Here is a 13704-nt window from a genome sequence, read left to right as displayed (position 1 = left end):
GTGACGCCATTTCCGCTTGTCAGAGGAGGCGGATTTAGAAGAGCTTGTTGATGTGCACACGTTCATGAAGCAGCTGACTGTCGAGAAGAAGAAGACTGCAAGTGATGTGAAATGTATTTACATGGAAGGCAATAAATTAAAGGGCGCGGTGAAACCGGCGAATAGCACGTTCATTTCCCCCCACAACGGTTTAAACTGCCTCAAGATGTTTATATTGCGGGTAAGCCAGTCGTCTGGGCCATGTATTTTCATGTCTTTGAGCACTCGTTATTTATTATTTTTCGTGACAACCTGATGCCGAGTTTAGCATAGTAGATTGCAAAAGGCAAATGCAGTTAATCGATGCGTCCAAACTTATTTAAATATGCTCCGAGAAGCCAATCAACATGTTTGGAACAGTGCTTATCATTACCGAGGGGACTACCTTCTTTACGATGTCCTGGAATTAATTTATTCAATAATAATAATAATAATAAATGCCATTCTGTCGTCTGTGCACTATGGTTAAGCAGATTTTTTTTTGTGGAACTGCAGGGTTACTTTGTCATTCGTCTGTTGAATGCATGCTTTTACATGGTTTCATAGCACAGCATAATGTAGCATAACATTTTCCAATCCGCTTAGTCCAACTCATGTTCGGCGTTCGATACACGAGGAGGCCACTGCACCGCAGTGTCGTCCTTGTATACACGCAATCTTTGTTTATTTAGCTTCTTCTTAGAGTTCAACTGTGTTATATTCACGGTTTGATGCTACATGCAGATTTCAATTTGAGAAGTAGTTTAAATAACATCCATCCATCCATTTTCCAACCCGCTGAATCCGAACACAGGGTCACGGGGGTCTGCTGGAGCCAATCCCAGCCAACACAGGGCACAAGGCAGGAAACAATCCTGGGCAGGGTGCCAACCCACTGCAGGACACACACAAACACACCCACACACCAAGCACACACTAGGGCCAATTTATAATCACCAGTCCACCTAACCTGCATGTCTTTGGACTGTGGGAGGAAACCGGAGCGCCCGGAGGAAACCCATGCAGACACGGGGAGAACATGCAAACTCCACGCAGGGAGGACCCGGGAATCGAACCCAGGTCCCCAGATCTCCCAACTGCGAGGCAGCAGCGCTACCCACTGCGCCACCGTGCCGCCCCAGTTTAAATAACAAACATGCAAATTTGTATAATGCTTTATTTGTGTAACCTATTTTTATAAGTACAAAGCATAATAACCTTTTAGGACAGTGTGATCTGGTGGCAAAGGAAGTAGTCAGGCTTACTCCAAAAAAGCTCAATTGTTTCAAGGTTATCATTGTAGCATTGTAGCGTCTGCTCAAAGGCAGCAATGTAACCTCTTGCTTAAATCCACTGTTTCCACTTATTTGGTAAAAGTCACATCTCTTGCCTAGAGATAAAACACTTTTTCAGTTGTGCTGTACAGTATCTACACATCAGAATCTTGGTGGTGTATTGGAAATTTTGATAAAGATGTTCTCTGACTTAAAAGGAAAAGATTAGAAACAGAGCAGTGACATCTGTACGCAAATGAATGTTTTATAGGAGACAAAAGCAAATATACTAACTGTAAGACACCTTTAACATAGGTTAGTAGGTTATTTAAAAAATGAGTTATCTTCTCATTAGTGTGGCTGAAAGGAGCACCACATATCTACTGTGTACCTATCTAGGAGCAAGGTTGTATATTGGGTTGTAAAGGACAAAGCTGTGAATTCAGCTAGCATGACTTTCCTGGGTATAAATCTTTGGAAGTCAAATAACCTGCGTGTGCTCAAGATGATAAAAAATATGGAAACTTTCAATCCACTTTCATCAGTCACTTTGAATAGAAGAACTAGCGAACAAAGAAATGTAAACCTGTTGTGTCTTGAAAGTTTTACTCTTGGTCCTCATTAGAAAACGGACATCTGAAATGCGGGGGACAAAAGTGCAGATTTTAAATATGTGTATTAAATTGTTAACATCAGTGTTATTCATTTGTTTTACTTATATTCTAATTACAGTGTTTATTTTTGTGCATGTGTCCAGTTAACTAATAAAAAGCTGCAGACTCTTTGATCTCTTAAGGTAAATGTTATTCAGCTATGCCTTGTGTAGATAATTCATTTAAAAAAACTGTGACATTTTTTGTTGTAGGACAATTTAAAATGATTAGAAATCATAGCTGTCACATTTTAATTTTAAATCACTGCAATGATTTATCTGTTTATTGTTTTGTATTTATTTTGATTATTGTTATTTGTGTTACTATATATGATTTTGTTACTGTAGAAAAGTTGTAATTGGAGAATAAGTTGGGTATTTTTCAGGTTGAACTTATTTCTTCACAGTCATAATATGTAGCAATTTGCCTCATGACATTGTGTTCTAAAGTGAAGCATGTTTTATAAATGAGGGGAAAAAAAAAAACTAGCCCTCTGTTACACTTTGTATTGGAACTTATGAGTACTGGGGTACCAATATAAAAAAAGGCCTTAAAAGTTTACCAAATAGATCAATTTTTCAAGCCAAAAATGTTAAGTATTGATGTGCTTCTTGAGATTACACATTTAGTGCAAAGCAGTGCATATATGTTTTAAGAAGGATAAAAAAACAAACTAGATAATAATAACTAAAAAATGTAGTCTTGCAATTACTCTTTCAGTATACGGTAACTTATTTTATATCATTTCGCAAAGATATTGCCCACTGCTGTAATTTTTATAGTGGATGCATGTGCTTTGAAGGTGAGGGTGATGAAAAAGATTGACAATGCAATAGCGTGCAATTAAGTGACAAGAACTGAACATATGCTATAGGCATACAATTATTTTTAATCAGATTGAGGTTTAGTACAGGTGTTTTATTGTAGGCAGAGTGTAATCCTAGAGCTGTGAGTTCTGCCTCATTGCACCAGGGTCTGCATGGAATTTGCATGTTCTCCCTATGTTTTAATGGATAGAGTGGCATCATGTAGTGTTGGTGAATTTACTATTTTGAAGCATTGAAGCTCAGGAAGAGTGCCTTATCATACGTTTTAATAAATTTGATAATTGGTATGTGGCACATCAATCTGCCCTATTGCATACTTTGCCCCTTTTCATTTTCTGAGTATTTTTTTATCATGCATGGACATGCGCAACATGTAGCCAGCTTTGTTCTTTCAGAAATTTGATGCTTTTAATAATACTACAACACAGTATTTCAATTCATTTCAGGTTTATTATTATGTGCGTGAAGTACAATAAAACTTTATGCGCTTTTCACTATGCTGCCGTTTGTTGTGAATCCCACACTGTAGGCTACGTAAAATAACACAGAATGTAACTGGTGAAAAGTGGGCACTATTCAGGTAAAAATAATTGTATATTATGAGCATGCATCGGCCTGTTGTTACAAGCCATTGCAGAACATAAGCTGTGAAGAAACTGAATTGCAGAAGCAAAAGTAGGATATAAGAAGAATATAATTTGGCAAAGAGGGCATTGTTATAATCCCGCCCATGACAGCCTGTACAAGCAGACCAGCGAAAAAGAAAATTAACCTTACCTTGAGAAAATAATACCATGAATTTATGATAAATTAAGTTAACTGCAGTTCACTTGTTGTCACAAGCATTGCTAATAAACGTGGAAAGCCTATTTACTTAAACCGTGAAGTAGCAAAGTCTAATTTATGTATTCAATAAGTTTTAAGTCCTTTTTTTATAAATAAAATTAAAAAATATAAATATATATTAAAATAAATATTGAGTCCTAGTTTATATTATCTCCATTGTAAAACACAACAGCAGACTGGTAATTTTGTAGAATTTATAACATACGTTAACCTTTGTAACACAATTTCCTATGGCAAATGAATATACTTTATGCCATAATTATGAAGAAATAACTTTTATTTGAAAAATACAAAGCTTATCCTTTTAAATGTTTTTCTTTTATGTATAATCAACTTTTATGCATGAATTTTGAAGTGATAGTTCAAATATGGGTTAACCTAGTATTACCGTTGCTGTTTTTTTCATCGTAGTATGTGCTTTTGAAAACCTGAATCTTTCATTGTTTATTATTTCAAGAGGGGGTTTACCTGCCAACAAGTGATACAGAGTGGCTTTGGTCAGCCTAAAATTCATATTACTGTAAAGTCTATTTGCATTATGTTTGGTTTCTTAAGTATTTGTTGCTTATGTTGCAGTAATCTGTGTGCTGCTCAGCTTCCATCATGGCTGAAAACATACCACTTATTACGATGAAAGAATTTTGCCCTCTGTACTACTTGCTTAATGCAATCCCATCAAAAGTACAGAAAGGGTTTCGCTCTGTGGTGGTATATTTGACTGCTTTGGATGCCACCAGTGACTACATTGCAATGGGGAGCAGCATTGGTATGCTGTACTTATACTGCAGACGACTAAACCAAATGAAGAAGTACAACCTTGAGGTTAGTCCTCCACTGCTTTTTTTTTTTGGCGTTGGGGTTGTAGTAGTGGTATATGTACTGAATAAATAATCAAAGAATATTGCCAATGGTTGATTTAAAATCCTGTCTATAATCCAATGTTTTAATGAAAAGTTTATTCAAACTTTTACAGTTTTGTTTTTTAAAGCATATGTTGCAATATTCAAGTGAAAAAAGAGACAAATATGAAGAAATAAAGCAAAGAACACAACTGAATTAATTAATTTACAGAGTTGGGGCTGTTTGGATTAGAGATGTGCAAATTCTCAAATTCATGCATAATCTGGTGAGGCTCACAAATGTCAATATTTAGGTATTTTATATGCATATTATGTTTAGGAAGGAAGGGAGAAAGCATCATATTAAAAAAGTAAAGTCCTCCAGTATTTTCACAGAGAAAGAAGCACTGTTATGGGCAAAATCTGGAATGCCAAAGTTTTTTGTACAACAGCTTAGTGAGCTGAATATTAAATCACGTGAGGCTAAAGCAACCTGAAAAACCTCTTGACACAATGTCAGAAGAATAACAGCAGACATCAATAATGGCATTCACTACCCCAACTCGAAAGAGTTATTTGACTTGAATAGGAATAAAGAATATCAGAACTTATTAAAGAAATGTCTGTGAAGGACATGCTGCCCCTCAGCTTTGTACACAGCAAGAGCTTTTTGGAGAACTAATGAGTTGTGTTGAGTGAGAGCATGAAAGCCTTTACTTGAAAGCTTTCACCAAGAGGGAAGCACAACAATATGAAGAAATAGATAACAGCTGCAAATTTCAATCTTCAAAAGACTCTTTTTAGAAGCACCAGTTAACAAGGCTGCCATATTTAATTTCATTATTCAGATATATTGAGAAAAAAATGTGTATGTATAATTTGACACATTGTTTGGTTTACCTCGCCAGAGCTTCAATTTCAGCCCAGATTATAAATGAATGATGAATTTTATTTACAGACTTGGCACAGTGTTTGTTGAAATAGCTGGACTATGCTACATACTCTCAAGACCAAAATTGAAACCAACATTTATGATTATTGTTCATTTTATTGTATGTTTTTGTGAGCAGGTTATACCACTGCCATGGAAAGTGTAAATATTAGGTATGATCTTTGTGGTTTATGTTCTAATATCTAAATGTGACATACAAAAAGAAACATGCTCACTTGAGGTGTTTATTTCAAAAGGAGATGGGGGTGTGGCAGTTGCCTCCAACATCTGCCAAAATCTAAATATTTTTTGTTTTTTTTGCAGTTAACTGAAAACCCATTTGTCAACCCTTTTTGAAGCTCAGGTAGCAATGTTAGTCAGAATGCACATCCCTTGTTTGGGTGCATCTCTACCAGTTTTACACACCTACTTGGAGGACCATTTGCCAATTTCTTCTTAAAAAATTGTATAGGCTCAGTCAAACTGCATGGTGGCCATTGATGTATTTCCCTCTTCATATTATTCCATAATATATATGTGATTTTTATTTTTTTTTTGGATGCAATTTAGGTTGGGCCTCTGAATAGACCACTCAATGAGATTAAATTTTCTGTTCTTCACTAACTGTATAGTTTGCTCTCGAGAGAACAAGGATCCAAAGTTCTCTGCCAAACAGGAGTCATCTTCTCGTTTTCATGTTCCTGGCTGAGGACAGTAGGTTTTCATCAAACATTTGCTTGTACTTTGCCCTATTTGAATTCACTTCTAATGCTAGCAAGTGTCCCAATCTCATCTGTTTAGAAACGTTCTTGCATAAAGGTGCTGCCACCACTGGTCTCCTGTAGGAACAGTAATCTTTGAATGGTAAAATGTGTTTGTTTTTTGACAGTCGTACTGCTCCATATTTCAAGCAAAAGTAATAATTTAGGTTGCATCCAGCCACTGTCTTTTTTGACATATGATTACAGAATCTTTTAAGGTGCTTTTACTGGCAATCTATAAACAAGACATACTATAATGTTGCCTTTTTTTATGCTGTGGCTTCTTAAGACCATCCCATGCAGATCAAGTTTGTATTGCATTTGTTGTCTCATTCAAACAATGACCAGTCTTTGTTCAGGGAAACTATTAAGAAACTGATTGCATCTTTTAAGGATCTACTGGACTTTATGGCAAACTGATTCTTGCTGGGCTATCCAATTTGGGCGACTGGTCTGATCTGTGCAAAGTCTAGGTGGTGTCATATGCTTTTCACTTCTTAATGCTTGCAGGTTTTGGCTTTTCTTCATGGGATACTTTAACATTTGAATTTTTTTTTAATTATCCATCTCCTGGTATTTGCCTTTTTTCACAAATTTATCTTGACATTCTTAGGAATGCACCTTTCTGCCCATAATGGAATCTTTGCTGTGAAATGCATTTCTAGGCAGTGGGATCAACTACAAACTGCTGCATTTATTCTGAACTAAGAAAACTTGCCATAGGTAGTCATAGTGGAGTCAACTTGTTTGTTGTATAGACTGCAAAGCAATTGGTCATACCTGGGCAAGTTACAAATGCTATGGGATTAATAAAGTCTGTCTGTCTGTCTGTCTGTCTGTCTATCTATCTATCTATCTATCAACTGTTGTAACATTAATTCATTTGCAGAATGTTTCAGAATTATATTTTTACTGCACTAATGAATTTGTGCATGTAAATAATAAAAAATTAATAAACTTGATTTAATTTGTCATTATTTTCAGAGTTTCATACAGCGAAAGGTACACATTTTGAAAGGGGGTTGGGAATTACTGTATCACAGCAAAAAGTGATAGCACAATGATAGAAACATTTAAATCCTGCTAACTAAGTAAAAAAAGCATTCTCATCATTTTATGCTCTTTTGAGTCTCTAGCCACTTTAAAGTCCATAATGTCTAAAAGGTAAAAATAATATTGAAAATTTTTAATTTGAGAAGTGGATACAATTTTCAAAATATTTTTGATTCCTTTGTGAACTATATAACAGTCTTCAAAATATAAATTACATTTCGGAGCATGACCTTTTGTTCTCCCAGAAGAATGTTGTTGGCAGTGCAACTTCAGTAACCTTGGGGCACCATTAGAGATGATTGCCCCACTATAAATAATTTATATATGATTAGATTACATTTGTAATTATTTTTCACAAGGTTGTAATATTTTCATTTTTCTAGAAGTCAACAGAAAAAATCAGTTTATTTTGAAATATATTGACAAAATATATTTTTACAAGAAGCTTTAGATCTAGACATGGTATTATGAAAGTTTTTCAGTATCTGGTTCTAATCTTTCACTTTATTTCTGTATACTGAAGAGGCTTTCATTAATAAGCAGTACAATTAATTCCTTAGCAGCTTGCAGCAGATTAACTGATTTCTTAAATAATCTTGTCATTTTCTATTTTTCACATGCTGTTTGTTATCTTCTATTTTAAGGGCAAGTCAGAGTCTATTTCCTCTGTAAAATTACTGAGCTGTTTTGATGACCTTGTTGCTGTAGGAACAGTGTCTGGAAGAGTGATTCTATTCCAGCTTGTCTCACCTTTACCAGGAAGAAATAAGCAGGTATGTTTTATTTCTTTTTTTTTTTTTCTTTGGCCTCTTTCTCAGAAAATTAAGCCTTATTTATGTACTCTTTCACTCTGCTCTCTTCATACAGTAATGTACTGTAGTTGTTTACTATTAGTTTGAGCTTTATTCAGTTAATCTCCAGATGATTCCCTGGATTACATTTGGGATGTGCGCTTTACAGTCTTTAAAGTTCTAGCTAGCTTTAGATTCCATGTCTTAAACCAATTAAATCTTCAAGACCATTTAATATTTATGAGAGATATCATTATAATCTGCCACTCTTATCATCTGAAACACTCCTCTGGCACATTACTGTCTCAATTTGTTTATTAGATATATGTTTAAACCTACTTTTGAGACTATTATAAATTTGTTGCAGTAGAAGTGTTAGATTAATTAATAAGACTTATAATTTGGAAATATCAAAATATAGTTTATTTTACTTTTTCTAATTACACTGATTTGGCCGTATTTCCTTTTGGTGTTTTTTTTTTTTTTTTTGCACTTTTAACTTAAGTGAAAGATGAAAAAATATTCTGTTGATTTTTTTTTTTCTTTTTTATAGTTGCGCCGTTTTGATGTGGTTGGCATTCACAAAAGCACAGTGACTTCACTTGCTTGGAGTGCAAATGGAATGAAACTCTTTTCTGGGGATGACAAAGGCAAAGTGGTGTATTCTTCTCTGGACCTTGACCAGGTACCATAATGAATACTGTCCTTTCCTGTCAAAATTTCACATACACTAAAGGAACTTGTATTTATGCATGTCTAGAAATTATAAACCTGGGTTTGACAAATATTTATTGGAATGTAGCAAGCATTATTGTATGTTACATGGGGGAATAGCTTGTTTTTTTATTTTGGTTTTTAAGATTTACTTCATTCGATTCTGCCTTTCCAAGTGTTCTGGTTATTTTAGCCATGATTTATTAATGAGCATGCTAGTAGGAGTCATTGATGTGGATGCAGCCTTTTAGCTTTCAGTGTCATTTGTCCTAATTTGTGCTATAATGTTGTTGTTGTTGTTAGGATAGACTTAATGGAGCAGTAAAGTCACATACTCCCACAGAAGTTCCACAAAAAATGAATTAATAGAAAAATAGCATTGCTTTTTTTAGTACAAAGTTTAAGCAAAAATAGGTCTAGATAATTAGTGAGTTCTGTTATAGGTGAAGTTGTTCATTTAAGAACAAACCTAAGCAGAAATACGAGATGTATGCATTGCATCCAATATGGGGGGGAAGCTTTTAATGCACTTAAGATCCATATTCAAGAAAATCAATATAAGACACATTATTAAAATTGTGAATTCTATTTTATTAAGTGTGATGTTTAATATTCAGTTATATTTTTGCAGCTTTTTAATATACTAATGTTTGAGGGATTTATTTGCAATTAATGCATTAAACTATAAATCATTAAGACAAAGTACTATATCTTATTTGGAGCATTTTTCCTATAACTATTTACAGCAGAGTAGTACAATATCATTTTCCCATTGTGTTATGGTAAATGGGTTAGGAATTTTCCATTTGAGCAAGACAAGACAACGTGCTAAGAGTTGGGTAGCACTGTGCATCTCAGTGCCTTTGATATTTATTATTAATATATATATATATATATATATATAATATAGATATATATACAGTGGTGTGAAAAACTATTTGCCCCCTTCCTTATTTCTTATTCTTTTGCATGTTTGTCACACAAAATGTTTCTGATCATCAAACACATTTAACCATTAGTCAAATATAACACAAGTAAACACAAAATGCAGTTTTTAAATGATGGTTTTTATTATTTAGGGAGAAAAAAAATCCAAACCTACATGGCCCTGTGTGAAAAAGTAATTGCCCCCTTGTTAAAAAATAACCTAACTGTGGTGTATCACACCTGAGTTCAATTTCCGTAGCCACCCCCAGGCCTGATTACTGCCACACCTGTTTCAATCAAGAAATCACTTAAATAGGAGCTGCCTGACACAGAGAAGTAGACCAAAAGCACCTCAAAAGCTAGACATCATGCCAAGATCCAAAGAAATTCAGGAACAAATGAGAACAGAAGTAATTGAGATCTATCAGTCTGGTAAAGGTTATAAAGCCATTTCTAAAGCTTTGGGACTCCAGCGAACCACAGTGAGAGCCATTATCCACAAATGGCAAAAACGTGGAACAGTGGTGAACCTTCCCAGGAGTGGCCGGCCGACCAAAATTACCCCAAGAGCGCAGAGATGACTCATCCGAGAGGTCACAAAAGACCCCAGGACAACGTCTAAAGAACTGCAGGCCTCACTTGCCTCAGTTAAGGTCAGTGTTCACAACTCCACCATAAGAAAGAGACTGGGCAAAAACGGCCTGCATGGCAGATTTCCAAGACGCAAACCACTGTAAAGCAAAAAGAACATTAGGGCTCGTCTCAATTTTGCTAAGAAACATCTCAATGATTGCCAAGACTTTTGGGAAAATACCTTGTGGACTGATGAGACAAAAGTTGAACTTTTTGGAAGGCAAATGTCCCGTTACATCTGGCGTAAAAGGAACACAGCATTTCAGAAAAAGAACATCATACCAACAGTAAAATATGGTGGTGGTAGTGTGATGGTCTGGGGTTGTTTTGCTGCTTCAGGACCTGGAAGGCTTGCTGTGATAGATGGAACCATGAATTCTACTGTCTACCAAAAAATCCTGAAGGAGAATGTCCGGCCATCTGTTCGTCAACTCAAGCTGAAGCGATCTTGGGTGCTGCAACAGAACAATGACCCAAAACACACCAGCAAATCCACCTCTTAATGGCTGAAGAAAAACAAAATGAAGACTTTGGAGTGGCCTAGTCAAAGTCCTGACCTGAATCCAATTGAGATGCTATGGCATGACCTTAAAAAGGCGGTTCATGCTAGAAAACCCTCGAATAAAGCTGAATTACAACAATTTTGCAAAGATGAGTGGGCCAAAATTCCTCCAGAGCGCTGTCATAGACTCATTGCAAGTTATCGCAAACGCTTGATTGCAGTTATTGCTGCTAAGGGTGGCCCAACCAGTTATTAGGTTCAGGGGGCAATTACTTTTTCACACAGGGCCATGTAGGTTTGGATTTTTTTTTTCTCCCTAAATAATAAAAACCACCATTTACAAACTGCATTTTGTGTTTACTTGTGTTATATTTGACTAATGGTTAAATGTGTTTGATGATCAGAAACATTTTGTGTGACAAACATGCAAAAGAATAAGAAATCAGGAAGGGGGCAAATAGTTTTTCACACCACTGTATATATATATATCCCTGGTCTGTGTGTTCCTTGAGAACTAAGTTGCAATTGTGTCCTTTTTATTTTTTTAAACAAGGTTTTGTTTGAAATGAACTGAAAAAGACATCATTATAATCTCAGTAAGATGTTTGTATATTAGCCTGAATTAGTGCAGTTTCATTTAATTTCCATTCTTAAATGATATAGTTTCTGACTCAGAACTCCAACAAAGGCTAAAAAATTCCTTCATGAGTCAACATTTCTGCATCTCTAGTTTTGTTGCAATAATTTAATAAAATATCCTTCCTATCCTTTCTTCATCCTAATTTGATTATTAATATTTAAATGTGTTTTCTGTAAGAAGGCTATACAGGTATATGACTTGAATGAATATCCACACTACTGTGTTTTCATTTAAAAATAGTGCTTTTAAATCACAATAATCTTCATCCACACTAGCGTTTTATTATTGTTTACAAAAATATCTTTGTCCACATTAAAACACGCAAAAATGCATAAGACTTAGATATTCACCTGCATTGAAGATATGTGCGTCGGCAGAAAAATCCTTGAAGGGATGGTAATGGCACCAGCCAATAGATTGCACAACTATAGTGACTGCTAAATTATTTGCCTTTTTTGCACATGTACAGCATTCAAACTGTACATTACTTTTACTACTGTATTCTACTAACACCACCATCAAGACATTCAGTTTCAAATCATATTCCATTCTGTATACTGTATTAATATTCATATTTTATTTCCCTTTCAGCCATTCCATTCCCAGGTTTTTCCCAGGTGCACATTTTGGCTACTTATTGCTACATCTTGGCTAATTGGTTACCAAATAGTAAACGGCTATTAACAGTTTGTTTAAACTTCAGTCATCATACTGAAATGTCTTCCATTAATTATATGCACAGTTTGGCTACCACAACATAACCAGCTATCGAGTTTTTTGTTAAACTTTAATGAAGTAACCAGCTTTTTACATTGTTTGACAGTTGTTGTTTTTTTTTTTTTTTTTTAACATCACACCCTTGATTTATTATATATAGACTGTTTTAAGATCATATCCTTAGTTTATTGTATTTAGACTGTATCTTCACAAGATATCTTAGTTTTAAACTTCTCTACACCGTTGCTGGGGGTTTCGTTTCATCTAGACGTCCTCTGCCCCTTGGCATGTCAGAGGACCAGGACTTTGCAAAGTGTTGTTCTCATCACCTGCAGAGGCACTATGGGTTTGGGGTGGAGGTAGAAAGAAAGCAATGCTATTTCTTTTTTTTTTTTATCCCTTATACCCCAATAGCCATTCGTGCCGACATAACAAAACACTTTATCACTTGGCAATAATAACATATCATATGTAACAATATACTACTTTAACCTAATACTACAAAATGTCAACAAAAGTTCAGAAGTAATATTTCTATGACCAAATAATGAACTTTTTGAGCTAGAATGTCAAGGGTCTCAATCATGAATTAAAGAGAAAGTACTCTTGCACTTAACAAGCCTAAATGCCAAGATAGTATTTTACTGGAGACTTGCTTATTAAGCAAGGACCAGTTTCAGTTGCAAAGAGAGTGGTCTGGCCAAATTTTTCACTCCAGCTATTCAAAGAAAACCAGGGGTGTGGAAATCTTAATACACAGATCTACTCTATAGATGCTATACATGATTCTGAGGGGCAATATGTCATGGTGACAGGCAATTTATCTAATACTAATATGATTCTGATTAATATCTATGCACATAAAATGTAGTTGCATCTATCCCTAATCTGAACACTCACAAAATGTATAATGAGCAAAGATTTAGTGTTTGTTTTAAATCCAGATCTGCATAGATTCCTAGTTATAGCAGCAGCAACATCTAATACTGCAAAGATAATTACAGTTTGTAACGGATCATAACTTGTCAGACCCTTGAAGGTTTTTAAATCCTAACCTAAGAGCATACCCACTATCAAATCTTGTAAGTGCCAACACTATTGTAATTTCTGACCATGCCCCAATGATCACGGAGCTTAAATCACTGCATCCTACGTGCTCATCTCACAGCTGGCATCTTAACCCCCCAGTCATTAGCTGATGAGAACTGTATAGGATTCATATCCAAGCAAATTGATTATTTTCTTATACAAATGCATCCTCAAAAGTATCTGGGAAACTCTGAAGACCGTTTTAAGTTGAGAGATTATTTCATATCTTTCTCACAAAAATAAATTGGAAACCAAAAAGGTGTCTCCGTTAATCGGCGAAATTACCAAAATAGATCTAGAATATGCCAGGTCTCCAAATTAGGCACTTTATAGGAAAAGACAGGTTTTACAGTCACAATTTAACCTCTTGACCACTAAAGAAATGGAACAGCTTCTCTTTAAATTGTGACATCATTATTATGCACATGGAGTGAAGGCCAATAAGGTCTTAGCCCAACAAATCCATAGGCAGGAAGTCCATAATGCAAT

General features: G+C 35.2%; 1 protein-coding gene across 2 annotated transcripts in view; it reads left to right on the top strand.

Annotated features, from left to right (window-relative positions):
- The first annotated feature begins 19 nt into the window (after nt 1-19).
- The window catches only part of tecpr2 (tectonin beta-propeller repeat containing 2), an 84061-nt gene continuing 70376 nt past the window's right edge, over nt 20-13704 (top strand). For both annotated transcript variants that reach the window (XM_028821495.2, XM_028821494.2), the window contains exons 1-4: nt 20-220; nt 4195-4440; nt 7847-7975; nt 8547-8678. In XM_028821495.2, coding sequence (XP_028677328.1) covers nt 4222-4440; nt 7847-7975; nt 8547-8678 — 480 coding nt within the window. In that variant the 5' untranslated portion in view covers nt 20-220; nt 4195-4221. The remainder of the gene's footprint in view (nt 221-4194; nt 4441-7846; nt 7976-8546; nt 8679-13704) is intronic.

Source organism: Erpetoichthys calabaricus, chromosome 16 (genome assembly GCF_900747795.2).
Source record: "Erpetoichthys calabaricus chromosome 16, fErpCal1.3, whole genome shotgun sequence".
Classification (NCBI taxonomy): Eukaryota; Metazoa; Chordata; class Cladistia; order Polypteriformes; family Polypteridae; genus Erpetoichthys; species Erpetoichthys calabaricus.
This window is presented reverse-complemented; position numbering and strand designations above follow the sequence as displayed.